Source organism: Myxocyprinus asiaticus, chromosome 21 (genome assembly GCF_019703515.2).
Source record: "Myxocyprinus asiaticus isolate MX2 ecotype Aquarium Trade chromosome 21, UBuf_Myxa_2, whole genome shotgun sequence".
In the NCBI taxonomy this organism is placed as follows: domain Eukaryota; kingdom Metazoa; phylum Chordata; class Actinopteri; order Cypriniformes; family Catostomidae; genus Myxocyprinus; species Myxocyprinus asiaticus.
In genome coordinates, this window is record NC_059364.1 from 30,764,851 (window position 1) to 30,787,833 (window position 22,983).

Consider the following 22,983-nt stretch of genomic DNA (forward strand, 5'->3'; position numbering starts at 1 on the left):
GTCTATGGACCTTATTCACAGTAGCGCCATGTATGATTTTTAATGGGAATGGAAGTGAAACTGTGCTCATTAGTTTGGACAGACTTACCATCTCTTCAATGGCATGCACGGTATAGAGCAGTAAAAAGCTCCTAGATCATTTACAGATATTTTTTCAATGCTTTGTCTGCAGAATGATCCAAAAACACTTTAAACTGCAGTACAGCCCATTGAAGAGACTGTACGTCTATCCCTCACAGCCTCGTTGTCATTCTCGTCAAAAATTAAATATGGCGCTGCTGTGAATAAGGTCTAGCATGTTCTGAATAACATTTATATATTTTTTCTTGGCAGATACCTTTAACAAATACTTTAACAGGTAGTTAAAGGGCAGTTCATTTAAAAATGAAATTTCTGTCATCACTGCTCACCCTTGAGTCTGCATGAATTTTTCTCTGCCATGGAACAAAATAGGAGATGTTAAGCAAAATGTTTAGTCTCATTCACTGTCACTGCATCTTTTTTTCATTCAATGAAAGTGAATGGTAACTGAAACTCACTAATATCTCCTTTTGATATCCACTGAAATAAGAAAGTCATACAGGTTTGCAACAACATGAATGTAAGTGATGACAATTTTCATTTTTGTGTGAAATATCTCAAGTCAAAATGCATTGGTTACCTTAAAAATTATCATTTAAACGTGACAATATGTATTGAAAATGTTAACAGATTAAATTATGAAAGAGAACTGTGCTGCATAATTAGTTATGATGTATACTGAAAACAGATTATATACTAAATATTAAATATATTATATTTTCATATTATATACAGTAATGTGCAAAGGTTTTAGGCACTTGTTAAAAATGTTGCATAGCGAGGATGTCTTCAAAAATAATGCCATAAATAGTTTTCATTTATCAATTAACGTCATACAAAGTCCAGTAAACATAAAAAAGCTAAATCAATATTTAGTGTGGCCACCTTTGTCTTTAAAACAGCCCCAATTCTCCTAGGTACACATCTGGACACAGCTTTTCTTGGTTGTTGGCAGATAGGATGTTCCAAGCTTCTTGGAGAATTCCCCACAGTTCTTCTATCTGTTTAGGCTGTCTCAATTGCTTCTGTCTCTATATGTAATCTCAGACTGAAACAATGTTCAGTGGGGGGCTTTGTGGGTGCCATGACATCTGTTGCAGGGCTCCCTGTTCTTCTATTCTAATCTTTTCTATTTGCAAAAGAAATGTTTGGGAGTCTAAAATGTATTTTTCCTATTGACACACTAAAGATGAAGATATAAATAATCATCTTAAGACAAATGTTTTTGTGAAACATCTTATGTGCCTAAACAGTACTATAATATACAGTACTTTTGCACAGTACTGTATATTATTATTATAATATTTATGTAATTATATTATTGTTTTGTATATTATTACAATAAAATTGACTGATTCAGATGGCAGAGAGAATACCTGTATATGTCAGATCTACAGAGATGGAGATGAGAGATATAACAGGTTTAACTCTGCAGCTGAGTAGTTCTGTTAGCTTTACAATTCTTGTCAAAGGTGATGTAAAATAAGGAAGCGCCACGATCTGAAAGGTGTCAAGACTAGGGATGCACCGATCCGATACCTGGATCGGTATCGGCTCTGATACTGCCGTTTTTAAACGGATCGGGTATCGGTCTAACAAGCCCGATCTAAATCCGATACTGTGTGTTAGTCATGTTCGTTACTGTCAAGCTCAAAAAAATGACATAAAAGAACCATAAAAACACAGTTAAAATAGTTCATATGATTCGTGCATTTTATTCAAAGCCATTTGAAGACGTGCGATAGCTCTGTGAATCACAAAAGGCTGTGTTTTATAAGTAAATATAAAATGCACGTGCAGCTCCAGTGCGTCAGTGAGTGGCGCTTCTCTGTTTACACACACCCACGTCTATTTTTAGCCTTCATAGCGGTGCGCAATATTTGAGCGCTACTCACGAACATTTAGAATGTAGATGCTCAAAAGTTCGGTTCACTTATAATATGCATTTAGAACAGCACCAGAGGTGCATTTTACCAAAATTTGAATAAGCAGTGAATTAAACTACTGTGAACTTGCCTACAAACAGACACATACAGGACTTCCTGGAGAGTTCAGAATGTCATAATAAAAGCGTGAGGGTTTAAAAGTTAAAGGTGCATGATTGAGATGTATTTCTATATATTACTATTATAGTATATTATTATCATTTGTTTATAATTTATAACAATATTTAAGTTGAATGGGTTCCAAAAAATAACTGTGTAAATGAAAATTTAGCTTACAACTAAAAAGATATCTGAATCCTTTAAAAGTCCAGATGCAAGTTGAAAAAAATTTGCAAAAAAACAAAAAAAATATGGCTTCTTTTTTACTGATGACTTATACTGGAATTACTGTTAATTTTGCTGCTACATTATCCAGTATACTAGTTAACAATAAAGTTTTTCTTAAGCTATACATTTATATTGAAATAATGTGTAGTTAGAGGTTTGTGTTTCTTTACATATTAAAGAGTACTCCCAATTAGTTCCACACAATAACGTAAAGATATTCTAAACTAATTATGCAAAAAAACAACACTTGTATCAGATCGGGACCGGCCGATACTGAGATTTCCGATATCGGAATTGGAAGAGAAAAAGTAGCATCGGTGCGGTGCATCCCTAGTCAAAACCGCTCCAACCTCACATGCTCGCAAATTGCAACGTTGACAGCTTTGTCGATTATAAGCAGGAGCAATAGTGTTAGCACATCGCTCGCTTACCGAGATGCAAAATAACGGCATTTGCATTTCTGATTAACGGGTTTATGAAGGTTTATACATGTGTAACATCGTAATTCAGTAAAAATGCACTCTTGCGCGCGCTCACGCTAAACTCAAGCATCAGCTACTAAATGCACGAGACAGAGAGATGATGATTTTGACTCACGCAGATTCTGCTGTTTTAAGCGTCTCCTCTATTCACTCCCCAAAATTTTAGACCTCAGAAAACTACATTTAAGACTTCTTGTAAGTTAAGATATTTAAGACTTTTTATGGCCTTAAATTTAAAAAAGTAAATTTAAGACTTTTTAAGGACCCACGGGTACCCTGTTAATATAAGATGACGAAAGTAAATAAAACCCCTGCTGTAAGTGAAGACCTCATCAATAAGGATTAGTTATACTGGCCAGAAGCTCAGATTTTTAGTTCTGTGAACATTTTACTAACAATCCCCCCCCCCCAGGATCTTAGGAACATAAGAATTTAAGCACCGGCCAGACATGGCAAGCAACAGTTCCGTCAACGTAAATTCGGAAATTCTCTCACACTGGCCACTCCTTATTGTTGAGCCGTGAAGTAACTGAATTTGAACACTAAATAAAGTTCAAGTTTGTACTGCAGCTGAAAACTGACCTGTAGTTCCCCAGTTTGACCCAGATGATGTCTCTGTATCTGGGTTTCTTTCCCGAGCGGCAGTCATTACAGAACCAGCTGCCATCAGGCATAGCAATGTTCAGACAGTCAGGATGAAACGCAGCTGGACACGATTCACAACACAGCAGTCTGCCACCTAAAACACACAAACATATGCATATTTATATTCGTGTACAGTACTTCAGGCACATTGTTCTCATGATCAAATAAAACTAAACTAGGGACACTTAAATCCCCCAAATTGCAATGTTTAAATGAGACTACTGCAGACACTGCTCACTGAATAACTAATAGAAATCTTAAATCGTGAATGAATACAGTGGAAGACACACCCTTTGAGCAGATAAAGCACCAGCTGACATTGACGTGGGAGTGGTGACTGTAGCCCTTCTTAGCCCTGAAGTGGTTTGTGCAAACGATGGCAGTGGAAGACAGCATCTCGCTACCAGCAGCAACACATAGATCTCCAACATGATAGGCCACAGGACAGCGCAAACAGCGCATCATCTTTCCTGCAAGGAGACAATGGAACGTATGCTTTACTATAGTGCAACACAAAACCAGCAGCAACTGAATACACATCCTACTTTGCATAGCCAGGACGGCACAACAACGAGCCTGTTTGTTTTGAAACGAATGACACTTATGAGACAGTTCTTGTAATGAATCGGTCAAAAACTTACTGACTAGATTTATACATGTCACTGTATAATTAAATAAATATAGATAAAATAAATAGATAGATAGTTTAAGTACCTTTGGTGGCTTTGGCATTGCCTCGGCCACTGTTATGGCAGCTGAGGCAGGTATGCAGGGGGCAGCGGAACCCTCGGTTCTCAAACACAGTCAGATCACTCAACTGCACACAGGACTCATGATAGAAGCGGCCACAGTGAAGAACACAACAGCGCCGCACCTCTCCGTCAAACTTCTTACAGGTGAAACACACATGCACATCTGAAAATAATACAGAATATGAAGTTCAAACAGCTCACAATAGTTAAATATATATATATATATATATATATATATATATATATATATATATATATATATAAAAAACAGCCCACATAACCAGTGACTGAGTGTCTAACCTGAGCTGCAGGTGGTGCAGAGCACCTTTTTTGCTGATCGCTCTAGTCCTATACACTGCAGGTGATATGAGCCAAAGCACTGTCCCTCACACAACACTAGATCCTCACCTGTCCGCTCACACACCTGTGGAACAGTAACACATCACACACATGCCCATGCAGCAAATAAAATGGCAGAAAGTCTCAGAAAACACTTAGCTCACTTACCAGACACACACACTCTTTCTTTGCTCCTGCAGTGCGCTCTGTCTTCTTTGAGGTCTGTGATTCATCTGTGCTATCACTGGGAGAATCCGGTCTCTGCTCACACACCAAAAACAAATAAGCATTCATAACACAAAAGCAATGCAAACCATTCATTTGTTGTTCCAGAAAAAGACCGGAATCGCTAATGCATACACAAAGTAAAAGTTGTCACATTTTGTTTTTTAAATATCACAACCAAGAATGGTATAATCAGGGTTCCCACAACTTCTGACCAATTAATTTCCATTATTTTTCACTGGATGAGTACTATTTTAAATAGAGATTGCACTCTACTACAAAAAAAATAAAATAATAATATATATATATATATATATATATATATATATATATATATATATATGGGATGTGCGCTACGACTAATTTGACTGTCGTTTAAACGGAAGTATTGTAACCGACTAGTCTAAAGAGAAACCAACCTTCAGAAAACAGTTAAAAAAAAAAAAAAATTATGCGACCCATTTAAAATAATTAATCTATTCCAAATCCGATGCTAAATTCCACTGAAAAGGGGCATTTATCTGCGACGTCCTCGCCTTGAATCATGATCATTGTACATTAAATATAGAACATGACACGCATTCACTGAATCGAAGTTAGCGAATATTTAATAGACATATTTATTGACAACAATTGAATGAATAGTGCAGGATTAAATGAAACAACCCTAAAAGCCTGTTCTAAACGGAATTCACCAAGTAAAAGTTACTTAACACATTAAAACAGTCAGGACATTGTTGAAAATAATTAACAGGTAACTAAGCCAAATCTATGAGAGAAAAAAACTGCGCTGAAAAGTCACGCGTATTTCACGACGTGCAGTCGTGCGTTAACCATTGATCTAATATGACAGCTGTTCGGTAAAGAACGTTAACCAATAACAGTTTAAAAAATAGTAGCTATAGGATAGAAAAAATAGGCCTGTGATGTAGACTACAATAAACCTAATGTATTCTAAACATGACGTGCACACAGAATAAAAGATAGACACGTTAAGCAGTCGGCACCTCGTTGAAAATAGCCTTCTTAATCTGCAGATTAAAAAAATGGCATACCTAGTCTAAAACAGTTATTTTCTAGGCTACTTACTCAAAAGCATAAATTTTTTGATGAGTAAAATTAACCCATCGACATGGTCCGGTGAAAGAAGGGACTTGACTCACCTGAGGTGTCTATCCTGCACTTGAAAAAGCCCGCTCAGCGGAAAAATAATGTACAAGCATACACAGATGTAAAGAAGACTCAAATGTGAAAACATCCATAGGGACTTTTTGGAAAGCCGATTCCCGCACCACCGAAGTGATTTCATAACTACTTTGCTGAGTTTTCTTGTCTAGCGAGAGGACATTTTCCTGCGCGCGCCGCGAGTGAGAGGGGGAAGAAGCACACGCAGCCGGAGGTGAAATTAAGCTCTGTATCTGCTCCAGATATCCTCTTTTTAAATAATATTTGTATTATTAATTCTATTTAAAATATGTAACATTAATATGACAGTAATTTAAGTGCAATCTCTGTAAAAATATAAAGCCAAACGTAAATGTGTAAAAATTATTATCAGTTTAATGGGGGGAAATATTAACCGACTAGCAATTCCGGTGTCGACTAGCAGCATCAGAACCGTTTAGTCGACTAGACTCGCACATCCCTATATATATATATATATATATATATATATATATATATATATATATATATATATATATATATATATATATATATATATAAATATTTCAAGCCAATAAAATATTTTAGAGCCGAGTATGACTAGACAAAAAGTATTTTGACTATAGAATTCCCAGACATTTACAGGCTTTCCATGACAGTAAGAACCCTGCATATTGACTGTGGATTGCCAAGTCCATAACACAACCCACACACATACACACCTCTGGCTCCGGAGAATCTGATGGACGACGCTTTTTGGATGAGGCAGGAAGTGATTGTCTGCCTGACTGCTGTTTCCTCTTCCTGACACGTTTGACCTTGGCAGGAGACTCCTCCCCTGAGAAACGTTTAAAAACAGAAGCATAAATGGACACATCTAGAAGAAAGCAATAAAGATAAACAGTATTTAGACCTTGCCTTGTCCTTTTTTGTTGAAATAGTTTGCAAACTTACTTGAGGCTTTTCTAGATCTTTTTCTTGGCTCATTCCGGTCAGATTTCTGCTTCCTCCTCCTCTGTGTGGTGAAAGTTGCCTCATCTGATGTGGTCTTCTGACAAAAGAGAAAGAGGAGAAAAAAAACAATCTTTTAAAAACAATTAACACAAAACGTTTCAGATCAGACTCCTTCAATTCAGTGACTGCAGGGCTTTTTCTCCACCTTCATACCTTTTGGCTTCTCTGGTTTTTCAACCCCTTTTCCAGCCTGCTTTTCTTTCTGGGCTGGGATGTCACACCCTCCTCTTTTGACTCCTCTCGTAAACGTTTAGATCCTTTTTTCCTTCCTGTATGAAGCAGTCAAAATACACGCTCATCATTTTAAGCCTTTAAGAACTAAGAATTCGTTTTTCCAGCTACTGAAAGGATGCAACTAATAAAGAAACCACCCACACACCTTTAGAAGCTGCATCAGCCTTGTCCTTCACTGGTTTCTGGCTTGGTGTTGATACCACTATATCTAAAAAAAACAAATATGATCAAAACCACTCACAGACTGATTTAGGTCTGTTCTTGCAAGGCATCCATGGAAATGTCAATATTTTCATTATATTATTACAAATGTTTGATTTGTCAAAGATTTTAAAATGTGTTTTAAATTGTTTCTCACCTGACAGCCCAGGATTAGAGGACTCTGCCTTCAAAGTGTCAGATATACTGACGCCTGCTTTTGCTCTCCTCCTCTTCACTGAATTTGGTGCTGCAGGAAACTTCTGCCTGAGCTGCCTCTGTTTCTTCTGAGGTGCTTTTGGCTGAAGGTCTAAGCCAATACAGAGTATGTCCTTCACCCACACCACATGGAAAGAAACAAAGCGATTAGAACAACAAATACCACTAACACTGCTCATAATCCAGTTTGACAAAACATACTTTTTTCCGGGTTGTCCGTTTCCCAGCCCTTGTCTGTCTTTTCCTCTGAGGTTTAAGTGTCTCTGATGCAGTGCATGGATTCTACAACACAAAAAGATATGCAACATTCAATCTCTAAACCTACATTACCTCACAAAATGAAATCTTATACAGATGCAAACAATCCTAAGAACACTACTTGCTACCTGAACAGTAAACTCTGTTAGAGGGATCTCTTTCGCAGAGGTAGCTGCCGTCTTCTCCCTCTTCGGTGTTGCTGGGCATTGTCTACGGCGATCCCTCTTAACTGAAGTTTTAGGTGCTTTTCTGGGGAGGGTGGTTTTCCCTGCTGAAGTGCTGATGTCTGTTGGAGGAGCAAGGTCTTTGATGGAAGTTTTCGTGGAGTTGGGGCTGGACTGGGTGGAGTCGGGGGGAGTGAGACTGACAAGCTGCTGAGACTCTCTGTGGTCTTGCTGTGGTTCCTGATTGTGCTGTGCTTGAAGCTCTTGTAGCATGTGAGGATTGAACTGGGCTATCCCTTCTTCATAAACATAGCTGAATTTGTTTAGTCGCTCCTCTATGAGTAGACTCAATGCTTCTGTAGCCTGCAACACACCTATTTCCCACTGTTCTCGAATCTTACGAGGAATTGATCGCTGGAGAGAGGAAATTAAGGAAGTATGAGACCAGTGAATTCCATCATACTACCACAAAAAAAATAAAAATAAAAAAAGATTTTTTTTAAAACAAACCGTTTTGGAATATGTATGTAGTAATAACTGTACCTTCCTTCCGCTGGTTTCACTGAGTTTGTTGCCACGACTAAGTGACTCATACTGGTCTTTACCAGAGAAAGTGACTATGCTCTTCTCAAAGACATATCCTCTCTCTGGAGCATCTCCAAAGTACTGTACATGGTACAACATTCCTTTGCGGCCATTCACTGTTAAAACAAACAAATATTGAGAATTCCACCTTTTACAGAAGCTAAATTTCTAATGCTGTCCTGTTGACAATGCAGTTGGAAGTCAGTCCTTCTCTCTGCTTGTTATCTCAGGATCACACTTCTGTAAACATAATTTTCACAGGCTCTGTGCTCTCCTCTATTAGTAGTGTTTGCCTATTTTAGACCAAAAGTGCTGCTTTTGACATTGTGTATGGTGTTGAAAGAGAAGTCATGACATGGTTCTCTCATGTTTAAAATCCCACTTTTAGACAATATTTTTATCCAGAAGTACAGATCACCTCTGGACCCTTTTGTCAATATTTACGTGGTCCTCCTTAGTCACTTTCATGGTCTTAGCTACCACAGCTATGATAATGACTTTGTAGGTTGTGCTATTTGGACAAACTCTTCCCACCTCTAAGACTTAAAGCCCACATTAACTAGCTTGTCCATAATCAAGGCGTGAAGTTATGCTTTTATAACTTGCAGCATTAAGAAAATGCAAATATTATTTTTTTCTCACAGTATTATTTTTCCACATCTGATTATCAATGTTTTTCCTAAATACCTTTCAGTCAGTTGTGTTTGTCATAAAGTAAAGAAATGAGAGAATCCCAATTTGATTCCTAGCAATGCTGTAAATATGGCAGGTTCATGCTTTGCTACTGATCTTGATTTTTTTCTTCATTTCAGCAGGCGGTCTTGTAATGTTAGTGCTTGACCTATTTGATTATGTTGTTATATTTTATATTACCCGTGCGTTTTTTTGTTTTTAGCTTGCAATGTACAATTTATAATGTCAGTATACAAGCAAACATACACTAAGCATCATGAAAGGGGGCAGCCAACATCAGAGTTTAAATATCGGCATGATCCGCCACAAATTGTCAAATAATTGAGTACGAAAATAATACTAATCTTTTGTGGTTGAGGAAATCAAATCAACTGCTCTAGGCCTTACCTTTCAACCTAAAGTGCACGTCGAACTCAGGGTCTGTAGTGATCATGCATGGCCACCATGGGTATCCAGACACTTTGGTCCAGATAATGTCACCCACCGAGTACTGGACATGGGGTTGTGTCTCTGTATCACTTGCTTTCACTTCATCCACACCCTGTGCAACATCACTCACCTCGCACTCCGGCATAGGCTGCTGCATGACAAAAATGAATGTAAAATGTTGCTGGGTTACAATGCTGTGTTAAAGAGCGGCAAATAAAAAAATGTTTCACTTGAATAAATAGCAAATTTTGTACGAAAGTTACTTAAAGGAAAAAGTGCTGGTAAATGAGGGTCATTAAAGGGATATTTCATCCAAAATGAGAATTCTCATCATTTTTTTCACCCTCATGCTATCTCAAACTCACAAATTTCTTCTGCAGAACACAAACGTAAAATTTCAAGCTCCAAAAAGCACATAAAGGCAAAATAAACAATCCACACAACTTGAGTTATTTAATCCATGTCTTCTGAAGCAATTTGATTGCTTGGAGTAAGAAACAGACCAAAATGTAAGCCCTTATTCACTATAACTTTGACATCCGGCCCGAATTGAACGCTGCACGCTTTTGACTTCAATCCCGGTATTATACATCAATAAGACGTTGCATTTTCATTTTCTAGTTTTTATCATCAACCTTTTGGTCATCGTGCTAACTAAATTTGATAAATATCCTAAAAATTTTTTACAAGATACTCAATCATTTTAACTAGCGTCTGCTTCTTCAAAATAGCACAACTGGGCGTGAGAACAGAGAAACTTGGAAACATTGTGTGTGGTTCATGCACAGCGCTCTGTGCATGCATCAATCACGAGAAAACGTGTGAATGAGCTTCTCTCATGAAAGTGCCAAGGAGACTGTGGATGGCAAGATTTATGGTGAGTAAGGACTTTTGGTCTGTTTGTCACCCACACTGATCGTATTTCTTCAGAAGACATGGATTAAACCACTCGAGTCATATGGATTACTTTTATGCTGCCTTAATGTGCTTTTTGGAGCTTGAAAGTTTTAGACCCCATTGACTTAAATTGTATAGACAAACACCCATCATACATCCTTTAAAATATGTTTGTGCTCCGCACAAAAGAGTCACACGAGTTTGAGAGGGCACGAGGGTGAGTAAATGATTCGAGAATTATAATTTTTGAATGAGCCATCCCTGGTCTGGTGTGGGACTTACATTAGCAGGTCTCTCGCAATTAGTCTGCTGATTAGACTTAGTGGGAAGGACACATGGATCACTGGTTAGGTCATGTGGCTTCAATGTGGCGTGCAGAAGAGGTGATCTATCAGCGTTTACAGTCGGGGATAAAATAGGACGTCTAAGATTCAGTGGAGTTCTCTTCCTCACAAGCCCCCTCTTCCTCTTTCGTCTCTCTCTACTGGCAGTCGGAGAGCCCAGAACACCTTCTGATAGTCCAGAAGGGGCATTTGTCTCTTCTGTTCCCTCCCCCACATAATCTGCTTCATATCGACTTGGCTTCCCATTTACAACTAACTTGGTTATTTTCAACGTGAGTTCGGGAGAGGCAATGGACTTCCTCGGAGGGCTGGCGTGCTGAGGAACTGGCTCCACGCCCTTGAGAAGGGGCTGTGCTGCTGTGGCAGCACAGAGTTTTGGAATTTTGTCTTGATCGCCATTTAACAAGCGAGAGGTCAGGTCCTTTAGTCGCTCGTGGGTATGGTTATGACCATGGGTGTGATTATGATTGCCAATCATCTGCAGAACACTTTCTTGAGGTGTAGCTGCCAGCTGGGTAGCAGATTTATCCATAAGAATAGAGGGGTCTGTGCTCCCATCACCCCGCCCTTTATGTCCACCAGGTGAATCAGAGGGCTGTTTCATGGTGGTAGGACTCCTGGGCTCTGGCATTGCAGGCAGTGATCTCCCCTTACTGTCTGTCATTACGAATCAGTGGCCTGTGAAACACAAATGAATGAATTTTATTATTATTAATAAAATTACAACATATTTAACATACAATTGTGAGTCACAGCATGCATTGTTCCTATGAACAGAACGACACAACAGATACATCAGTTTGGGGAAAACTATAGCGTTTCATAATAATGCAAGGAAAATTACGTTGTCATATACAAAGCAAATTAATTTCACGAAAACATTATAGAAAAAACAACAACACCGGAAACAAAAAAGTTCTGAAAAGTGATTATATTGTCGTCAAAAACAAACAAAGAAACTAACATATAGATGAGAAACTGAAAACAAATAGGTCTCGAAACAATTCACCATCGTCGTTTATATTTGTTCATCGTAAACACGCAACGTGCGGACAAACGCAGCGCGTGCTGACCACTGCACCTGTGACGACTGCTGCAAGCACCAGCTCTCAAAAGCCACAAATTAACACTTTATACAGCCATTGCGTTTTGGTTCGCATCATGACAGGGTGGCTAAAGTGAAATCATTCAGTTAGTTATGCTGAGGAAAGAGTTTTAAAAGTTTTAAAATAGTGGTTGGTCCCACGTTAAAATGGCTACCATGGCGGATTCGCTGTGCGGGAGTGAGTGACCAGCCGCTTTCATTCAGTTCAATGAAATAGTGGGCCCGACGCCACCTTCTCAAATTAATCCTAAAACAAACTATATCGAAAGTTAAATTACAAGCTTTCGATCAAAAAATAAATAAATAATAATAATAATAATAATAATAATAATAAAAATCAAACGTACCGTTTATCTAAATGTACCGTGCAACATGGCAATGGCTGAATCAGAAGTTATAACCGTACTTCTGCATGAGAATCAGAACAATATTTACGCTAAGCTTTCTTTAACGGAGTGACCGCTCAAATGCAAATCCCCGAACCGTCTTAAACGAGTAGCAGTTATCGAGCTATTGTCATTCACGATGAGCGGTCGGGGTGCCTCGTTAACATCAGTGAAGGGAGATTATGGATGAGCCGTCTTGTTGATGAGCTCGTTTAACAATACCTAATAACTCACTGCAAACTGCAAGTAAAAATGACAAAATTTAACACGGAAACACCTAAATTGCCACAGTCCTCTACGTTAAAACCCTGCAACTGTATATACCCAGTGAAGTCATCAAGCCTTCTACGGCCAAAGTTCGCAAAAGTTACTGTATAGAGCCAAAGCTAATAAGATGCTAGCAAAGAGATGACACGCCACAAACAAATAAAACGACTTGTGCGGTCAAACACATAGTTGCACTAGTATGCATTCTCAGAGAGGGTGTCTGGGGTGGGTTATACACTACTCGTATGACACTTTTATATACTCGCTAATTTCCCCCTCAAACAGAGATGAATTACTCCACGAACTAGCCAGCTAGCTAGTGAGATACAGCTGCCTCAGCCTGACACACCGCAAAACGACCCATTGAGACAAAAAAACAGTTTTTCTCTCTGATATCCCACCCGGCGTGTAATAGACAATTATCGCACTTAACTATGATGTGCCACGACTTATTATGTGGGAAAATAAACCGGTTTACAGCATCTCCATTACTCCAGACCTATATTGAGAGGCTTGCGGGAAACTCTCTCATCCCAATCAGCGCCAAAAATACTCACATCCGATTGGCTGACACTCGACGGCACAATTCAACCGGTCTTTTCAAATATCACTCTCTTCAAGGGTCACTCTCCGATGAACATCATCACATTTTTCCCTGGCGTGCTCCAAACATCATCGCGGATATGTAGTTTAAGTCAAACTCTTGCGATTCTGAGGTCATCTGTTTTTGTTTTTATTCCGAAAAACGGCAAAGCTACACAGACCACTGCTCGAGAAATCGAGCGGAGGAGGGCTTCTCACCATGTGACGTCAGGCGAAAGAGGGCGGGAATTCGGTGTGGTTGCCAGGTTGCACGTGCAATATGGGGCCAGCGTTCAGCTTTGTGTCCTTGTACTGTTTAATTTGTAATATTGTCATTTATTATTTGTGATTGTTGGTCGCTTATAAAATAATATTATAATGAATCATTTACTCTTTAAGTGTTTTTTTTTATTAGACATGTTGATAAGACTTGGCCTCGTCGTCAAATTTTGCTTTAACAGAGTGCCTGGCAACCTGAAAATAAGCGCGCCAGGACTCACAAGCATCTTGATTGCTAAATGTCCGTTTTATGAACATGTCGTAAGAATTTCGACGAATATTTCGAAACTTTTTAGTACAAATCTGTGCAATGTAATCACAAAATGGAAACATGCGTCAATGTATCACCAGTGCATAACATTTAAGTAAAATTACATGATTCCCCCTAAAGTATGTAGCGTTTCCGGTATATCTGAAAGATTTGATTGTTTTAAGAGGGTTTTAAGAGTCTGTTAACTTTTTTTAGGCATATGATTGGTGGTGATGTGATGTCCCTGAACGCAACGGGGCAGCACTTCATTTATTCTGGGTCGGTCCTGTCACCACCAGCACAATACGCCCCCTGCTGGCGTAAAGCGGCCCAAGCACAGGAACACGGAAGCAAGTATCGAGCGCTTGCAAACTCGTCGCTGGGATCACCGAGGAGGGTGCAAGGACATTAGCCAAGAGCTTGGGACTATGATATCTGTGGATAGTTCATAAACCGTCAGCGTTCTGGCATTCTACGTACGTCGATCCAGCGTTACTGTAAATATTACATTAACGTTAGGCGCCTTTTCATCCATACAGACGGGAACAGAATGGCATCGATTTTGCTCACCAGGTCTCGGACTCCTTTTCTGAAAACATCTTGGTCATTAAAGAACGAATTCAGAAAAGGTAAAACTGTTTTCCCAATCGCATGAGTTAGATCTGTGTGTGGGTTATTTTTATTGTTTAAAACATTTGAAAGTATTGTGTAATTGTAATTTTCTTGGCATCGTTATTTTTAAAAGGACCACAGCCCGTTACGAACTGTCAAATACGGAGCTGATACCCGGCGTACAGTAAACAATTTGCTTTATATTTGAGCAAAACGCACCACGGCCTTGTGACTTTAATATTCCACTGATTCACTTGCAGTGTTTATTATTTATTTTATTTATTTGGATATGCCCAGACTAGTTATGTATAATGCAAATGCCTCTGTGTCTTTTATGTAAAGTGTCATGTGTGTAAATCATAAAGTTCATGACCTAGCCACTTAGCTTGCAATCATGGTACGCAAGATTACAGTAAGGGGGTGAAATCGGAGGCTGTAAGTGATTAGCTAACAAGCTAACTGTTTAGCTTCACAGATTGAAGCGATCAGTAATAACCGAGAACCATCCGACATTTAAAGGTTTTCACGTGCTGCATGTATATGGGATGCGTCCAGTATAACGATTATAGGAGCATATAATGGAGACACTGTAACCTGTTCTTATGTGTCAAAGTGTGACACGTGTTTGCGCTTTTGTGTCTTCATTCTCTGTTACTGTAAAGTCATTTCCAGAAAACAATAGTGTTGTAACTGTTGTTGGCCGCTGTTTTGCCTGGTCATTGTTATGATTAACACACGAGTCGTTTCCACACATTTAAAGAAACAGTTGAGTTTCGTGTAATTACGGAGTGCTTCTTTTGTTAGATATACATTAATTACTGTAAAGGAAACTAGTTTGTTAATTTCCATCACGCCATAAATCCAGTTACCAGTGTAGCGTAACTGACGTCTGATTACGTCGACGCGACGCTAAAGCGCCATGGATAATTTATACCGCATGTGTTGTTTTTGTGTTTAAATAGTCGTAGTCTATGTGCGATGTGACTACATATAGCTTTACAGCGCTATATCTTGAGAATAGGAGTTAATTAGCCCGGTGTGTGTTGGAGGTTATCTGAGGACAGCCGTCTGTCGCAGACTGCAGTGACTGTTTCCTGTTTCACCAGCAGCCATAGTAAAGCAAACGCGCTTAGACATGCCGTATTATAAAAAACATCTGCTAATATGCTTTTAAATGAAAAGTAGGCGAATAAAAAACGGGTTGCTTTGTGTTTCTAGAGCAATAGCAGTGTTAAGAATGCACTACGCACATAATGACGGGGAAATTATTAGGCTTTTCTTTCCACAACACACTTAAGGGATACTTCACCCAAAAATTTTGTCATCACTTATTCACCATCATGCCATCCCAGATGTTTATGTCTTTCTTTCTTCTGCTAAACACAATCAAAGATTTTTAGAAAAATATTTCAGCTCTGTAGGTCCATACAATGCAAATGAATGGTGAACAGAACTTTGAAGATCCAAAATGCACATAAAGGCAGCATAAAAGTAACCCATAAGACTCCAGTGGTTAAATCCATACCTTCAGAAGTGATATGATAGGTTTGGGTGAGAAACAGATCAATAGCTATGTTTCCATCCAAGGGTTTTTCTACACTTCCAAGACTATAAACAATCAGGACTATTTGTCCAATGCCGAGTTCACTTTCAGAAAATGAGCTTTAGAATATTTTAAAACATTTAAAGATTTTAAATCAAACCCTCTTTACCTCGGATCGCATTTGCTGAGCTTCTTCAGAAAATGTAAATTGCATTATGACGCTAAAATTTATTTTAGATGATAATCAAATTCAGTTGGTCATTAAAAGTTGCTGGACATAATTCAGTTGTGATGGCAATCCTTTAGATTAGATGATTGTTCAAAATAGCCTATTAAATATCAGGAATGTATCATATATATATAACCCTGATATTACACAACATACATTTTTCTATAATAGTTGTGCACACAGCATATAAACATTGATGGATGGTCCTTATACTAAGACAAAAGTTTCCCCCACTACTTGGTGCAGGTTGCCAGCTTAAACAGGGCCGTGATGATTCGCTTTCGGGACAGAACTTGTGGCAAACTGCGATAGGAGCAACATCAGGACCAATATTACAGGCCTATCAGAAGGGCAAATTCCTCCTCTTCTGATTGCTTTTATTTGTGAAATTAAAATGACAGTAAGCTGGCTAATTTCAATGAATTGTCTCAATACATCTGGGAGGCGAAAGGTACACAATTAGCGATATAAACACATTTCTGTATAGAAGCGGCTTAAGGGCAGATTTCTTTTGCGATAAACCAAAACTTATGCGACAAAGTGTTTTTTTAAGCATGACGTCATCACGCACACCATTTTTATCGATAAAAGGCCATTTGAATGGAAACGGGCAGAAGACGGCAAATTTAGCAAAAAATGTTTTACACATTTTCACTTTGTCGATAACAAAACAGTGCGAAAAGTGGATGGAAACTAGGTTAATATTGTCCTTTTTTCATTTTGGGTGAGCTGTACCTTTAACACTCTGGTATGTCCTAAGGTCCATATCTGTCTTATGTAATGATTAATGGTTGAACTAAGTTGCAACCCTTCCGGCCCCAGAAATGCAAGTCACTATCTAGGCCTATTTCTACTTTATACCTCAATCCATCTTACTTAAATCTCATTTAGTCTTGTATGTACTGGAAATCGAAGAGGCCTGTATATGGCTATTTATAGCAGCTACCAGTAAAATTATTTGGACTCTGTGCTTGTGTGCGGATAGTAATTTGTTCACAGTTCTCTCCAAGTAAATCGAGGAAATTATTAAAAATTATTATGCCATTATATCCATGGACCCTGCAGCTGTAGTAAGTGATTTTCGACCCTGAGGGAGTTCACAGTCATATACCGTTTCTGTTAAAAATGACACAGATGCTCTTTTGCCTGCTTTCTCAACAACAACATTGTTACCACAATGTGTAACTGATTTGGAAATATACATGAAGTGCTTCCTGAGAAACCTCCGTAACCTATGTGTGGACTTTGTCTTCTAGTGGTCTAGAAAATGATTAACCACACCTTTGCATGCAGCCTATAAATTAAAGGTCTGATCTGGATGTTTTGTTGGGTAAGCAAATGCTACCACAACCACAAGTATATTGAGTATTTTAATTGATAATGTGGATTAACCTCAAAAAGACCTGCACGACAACACTGACATTCCATAGAAGCAACCATTTACAGAACTTAAAAAATTAGCTGATGAAAGTTTGTTAACCGCATCAATGAACGCTGGCCAAAAAAGGTTTACAGTGAGATAAATTTAGCATCTGCAGCCAAGTCTTAACATACATTGTCGCTTGCCAGCAATGGGTTTTTATTATCAGGCCACTAGCTCACTCCACAGGGCTTCTACAAAGCTGGTTAAATGTACCAACACAGACTGTGATGTTTTTTTCTGTACCTGCTGGCACAGGCAACCAATATAAGAGGAAAGGACACCTGGTCTGAGATTCAGACAAGCTGCCTAAATTTGTGTGGTTCTGTTTATTTTTCTTAAAGGTTATAATAGTTCACTCAAAAATGAAAATTCTCTCATCATTTACTCACCCTCATGCCATCAGATGTGTATGACTTTCTTTCTTCTGCTGAACACAAATGAAGATTTGTAGAAGTATATCTCTGCTCTGTAGGTGCATACAATGCAAGTGAATGGTGACCAAAATTTTGCACAAAGGCCACATAAAAGTAATCCATCAGACTCCAGTGATTTAATCCATGTCTTTTGAAGCGATCCAGACAGTTTTGGGTGAGAACAGGCCAAAATATAACTCCCTTTTCATTATAAATCTTGGCATCAGCTGTTTCATTACACTCTACGCATGTGTCAAGGACTAGGAAGTGAGCTTGAAATCATGATTGTGCCTATAAACTGCAATGGCAAGATGGACAGTGAAAAAAAGATCTGTCGATTAGATCGATTTTGAAGACGGATTAAACCACTGGAGTCATATGGATGACTTTTATGCTGTCTTCATGTGCTTTTTGGAGCTTCAAAGTTTTGGTCACCATTCACTTGCATGGTATGGACCTACAGAGCTGAGATATTCTTCTAAAATAATAGAAAGTCATACACATCTGGGATGGCATGAGGGTGAGGCTTTGCTGTGTATACTTTGGTTGGAGTTGACTGTCCTATTCTTCATGTATCACTGGATATAAACCACTGTGCTTATTCATTTGCATAAACACACAGATGTTTTACTGTATTTCCACTGTTGCTTTTTGTTTTAAAGACTATGTATCATTGTTGACCTTGTTTTTTACATGACCTTATAATTACTGTATACATAAATGATGTACTGTATAGCTGAGCAACTTTTTGTGTTCTAGTCCGGCTGTGTTATCACTCTCTGAGAAGTGCTGTTACCTCTGATAAGACCAACACACACAAAACTACAGTAGAAAAGCCCTGAATGCTGACAGTCACTTTATCTGCTAGGAGATTTTCTAAGGAATATATAGCCCCCCCACCCCCAGAACTTACTTCCTGTTCTCAGTGTAGTTCCTTCTGGAAGTCCTCAGGTCATGATGACCTCAGACACAGGTTGCCTTGGTGATTTCTGCTGTCATGTGAGTGCAGATAATCAAGTGTAGGAAATAATTTTTCAGATACCATTATAAAGCCTGTTATCAAGTGTAAGTATTATAAAGAATATGTTTGTAATACCTGTTAACATTTATTGTTGTGTTGAGCAACACTACAAAGGAGAAATTATTTTTAAAAATGTTTTTATTGTAATAATATTTCCCAGATACTGCCATCTTCAGTTGTTTTCACGCACACTGGTAGTCCCACCAAAAACTTGCACTGTTTGTTAATAGAAGGTGACATATCAAACCGCTTGAACAAACAGAGAAATGTTTTGAATGCACCACAGTGTTTAAACTCTTTTGAAAATTGAGCCTCAGACAGCTCGCCCACTGACTGGCCACAGTTCTTGCAATAACCATCTTAATGAATGCTTATTGCACTCAAAACTGGAAAACACTTTCACAATTTTATATGAGCCATTCTGATTGTCTGGTTTGATTACTATCGTGAGTAAAAAAAAATACAGGACTATTTAATCAGTCCATCTGGAAACAGACTCGTGTTCAAAAGGTTTTTAATTTCCGGTCTTCAGTGTTTTCACCTGCATCAGCGTCTGTTCTTAGTGGTAAAGTATTACATTTGCAAAAATTGCCAAAAAAACAAGTGGCGTTATAGTGCTGATACTTCACAGAGTCGAGATGATTGCTTTTTTTTTTTTTTTTTACAGTGCCTCACCTGAGTATGTACAGTAGATGACATTAAGCGATGGTCCAAGCTTAGTTATGTTGATATCATTAACTACTTTGAGTTGTTATGACAACTGCACAAGTTGAGTGTGAAATACATTTTTACTCCAAATAACACTTAAATGGTTGCTGTTCTGCGTCTGTGTTACTCATTTCGGTTAGTTTTACATTCCGTCTCAAGACCAGAAATAGAAAACAGGCAATTAGAATCATCATGGTGGCTCCTCAGAAAAACTGTGGATATAAGAACTTGCGAAAATCTGAAATAAATTCCTGAAATAATAGCATATAATAAGTAAAGTGAAGTATTAGACCTAGATACAGGCATTATCGAGTAATTTTGTAGTCGAGTACTCTAACCCCTACAAACAAGTAATCGATTACTTGTAAATAAAAAGTTATGTTTAAAATAACAAGAATGACATATACGTGACATTTATATTTTGTTTAATTCACAAATGTTATCAAGAATGGTTTCAGAATAAGCTAACTTCAATAAACTATGCTTTCTCATTTGTATAATTTCACATTGTATTATTCAGAAAAACAAGTGGTGGAAAGTTGGCTTTTTAGAAAATGCGTTCTGAGATTTCACACACATACACACATGCTCTGATTAGCTTCCGAGTGTCTCGTATCGCTTTGCATTTTCTTTCCACTATAAACATGGATCCTAATCCGTTGGTATGCATGACTTTAACAGGAACCGATTACAAATAGTGTACAATTCAGTAAGAATCAAAATATTGCAAGTATTGCCACACTTAGCTTTACCTAAAAGCGTCGTTCCTTGCTTGTCTGTATAGTTGTTTGTGTAGAAAGCAATAAAAACGTTTGATCACAAAAAAACAAACAAAAAAAAGCACACGCCATCATCTCTCAACCAACACCTTGATGAATGTGTACTCAATTGTAAATGCAAGATTTAGTGAGATATTAAAAGGGAAAGTCAGCATTGTGAACAATGTGCAAAGGAAAATCAATTTGCAATATTGGAGTAGTGTTTTTAATATTTGGTGCAGATTAAGTACTCAATTAGTCCTGCACATCCCTAATTGCATCCGTAGTTACTATGTTGTAGCTTCATGCTAATGTTCTGTTTTTGTTTGGGGGGGGGGGGGGGGTTGTTGAGATTTTAGGATTTTGCACTATATAGTGCATTGTTACGGCAACAAACTATTCACAACATGAGTTATACATCTAGCACGCAACTTAGTCCAAGTTATAGCTGTGCATTCGCTTTGTTGTCTGGGTTGATGTAAGTTGTAATATTTATATTGTTTATATGGCTGATTAATCTCATTTATATAGCCTATGATGCATTTGAGTAAAGTGATTAACCTACTAGTAAAGCACTTCAGTTTATCCATGTTCAGCTCACGTATAGCTCAGATGGACCAATCCTTAAAATGCCAGAACTGAATCATTTGAATAAACCAGATGCAGTGTCATTAATTTTTCTGTCATATTTTTGTCAACAGTATGTTTTAATTAAAATTACTTAATTATCCTCATGATGCGCATTTTTCATCTTGTATTCGTGAACGGAATCAAAAAACACCTTGAACATTTTGTCAGTAATTTTGAAGTTAACACTGCTTCTAAACGTGCATTCAGTGCAGCTGGAAGCATCATAACCCCAGTGAGGTCCTTTCTAAAACCACACTCTACCTTTAAGCTGCAGGAGAATGTATTGTGTTATTGGAAAAACTTTACACTTCACTTTTAAACTGATTACTCTTAACCATTGAATCAGTATATCTGAAGCATTATACAGAGTCAAAAGCATTTTCTGGGCCTATATACGCTCTATGGTGACTCTTTGTTGAGTTCTCTTCCAGACACACCCTAAAACTTGTTACGGTTGTGTAGTTTCTATAGCAACCCAAAATAGAACAGAAAATTTGTGAGCACAACGTTTGCCTTTTACTCCACCCTTAAAGGAAGCTAGACCATGATCATTTACAGATCTCTAAGTTCAGGTTTCTGGTTCCTTTCACAATCTCTTTATTACAGGCAAACAGGTTTATTATTTTAAGACTTTTTTCATGCAAACACAAGAAGGCTTACAAAGCCTTTTTGCCTTCTGGCAACAGTGGACTGACCTCATGATGTGATCCTATAGAGCTAAATTTAGAGAGAGAAAGTAGAGACAAGATGGACAGAAAGTGTTTATCCTTCAATACGAACATCCTGGCACCAAGAAGATTAGGCTTCTCCAGGCGTGCTGGGCCAACGGTCTCCCTCTATAACCTGTGTATGGCGATAGAGTCGGAGATTAGACTTAACCTGGGCACTGGACCAAAGCTCCTCCTACAGACACCATAGTATTAAAGACCAGGAAAATGGGATGAGAACAGATTAATTATGGAGTCTGGTCTGCTCTTGTTGCCTCTGATTGGATAAGGCTAATGTTCAGTCAGAGAATCAAGAGACTGTAAATGCAGGATATAAATGAAGTTTAACAGCATTGGAGAGAGAAATGGTTCAGAAAGAAGGTTTGAAGGGTTACTGTATATTAGGAACCAAGACAGAAAGGGTGAGAACATCTGTCAGTAAATTTAAATACACAGTTATAATCAAGCTACTGTGGGTTTTTGCATAGTTGAGCTATAGTCTTCATCTGTCTGTCCAAGTGTACATGACGCAACAATGCGTAATTGAATATTTGAAGGAAGGACATCAGCTGAGGAAGTGACATTGATGTTTTCAGGTTGACCTATTGCGTAAAGCCTGCTTTTTTAGCTTTTTGTCGCCGTTTCTTGTTTTTCGTTAGTCCATTTATTAAAGAAAATATAAGTTCCTTGTGTTCGCCATGATACCTTGTTTGTGTTGCATTTGACTCTGGGTTAAATACATGTCATGTCCCCTCTGTTTTTCAGAGCATGCGCACAATGACGAAGACAGTTGTGATCCTATTAACATGTATATCTTAGAGGTGGGAATCTTTAGGCACCTCACATTTTAATCTGATTCTGAGTCACGGTTCAATTCCAAAACAATTGCTGAAAGATCCAAGTTCGTCTTATTGATTATTATACTTTGCAAAGGCAAAACACAGTAACTTCACATTTTGATCAAAATCGTGTTTCTTAGACTGTGATTTGTCCTGTGACAGACAGGTCTAGCTCAACTGTTCCCAGAGTTTGAGAAAAATTCAGTAACTTCAAAATCCACACTAAAATCAAGTA

The 22,983-nt window shown here is 38.2% G+C and overlaps 2 protein-coding genes across 9 annotated transcripts in view; one reads left to right on the forward strand and one right to left on the reverse strand.

The window, feature by feature from the left end:
- LOC127412226 (histone-lysine N-methyltransferase NSD2-like) overlaps positions 1-13,541 on the reverse strand; it is a 28,611-nt gene extending 15,070 nt beyond the window's left edge. The window contains exons 1-16 of one of the 5 annotated variants that reach the window (XM_051648436.1): positions 13,312-13,541; positions 10,935-11,674; positions 9,714-9,906; positions 8,592-8,749; positions 8,013-8,462; positions 7,828-7,908; positions 7,568-7,739; positions 7,355-7,417; positions 7,129-7,244; positions 6,916-7,009; positions 6,684-6,799; positions 4,741-4,833; positions 4,534-4,657; positions 4,196-4,396; positions 3,772-3,951; positions 3,419-3,575 (exon numbers count right to left, since the gene is read on the reverse strand). In XM_051648436.1, the coding sequence (XP_051504396.1) occupies positions 3,419-3,575; positions 3,772-3,951; positions 4,196-4,396; positions 4,534-4,657; positions 4,741-4,833; positions 6,684-6,799; positions 6,916-7,009; positions 7,129-7,244; positions 7,355-7,417; positions 7,568-7,739; positions 7,828-7,908; positions 8,013-8,462; positions 8,592-8,749; positions 9,714-9,906; positions 10,935-11,660 (2,924 nt within the window). In that variant the 5' untranslated portion in view covers positions 11,661-11,674; positions 13,312-13,541. The other 4 variants (XM_051648432.1, XM_051648435.1, XM_051648434.1 and 1 more) reach the window with 4 other exon arrangements.
- A 677-nt stretch (positions 13,542-14,218) lies between these two features.
- Positions 14,219-22,983, forward strand: part of LOC127412154 (mitochondrial proton/calcium exchanger protein-like) — a 38,682-nt gene continuing 29,917 nt past the window's right edge. For all 4 annotated transcript variants that reach the window (XM_051648285.1, XM_051648286.1, XM_051648287.1 and 1 more), the window contains exon 1: positions 14,219-14,494. In XM_051648285.1, coding sequence (XP_051504245.1) covers positions 14,416-14,494 — 79 coding nt within the window. In that variant the 5' untranslated portion in view covers positions 14,219-14,415. The remainder of the gene's footprint in view (positions 14,495-22,983) is intronic.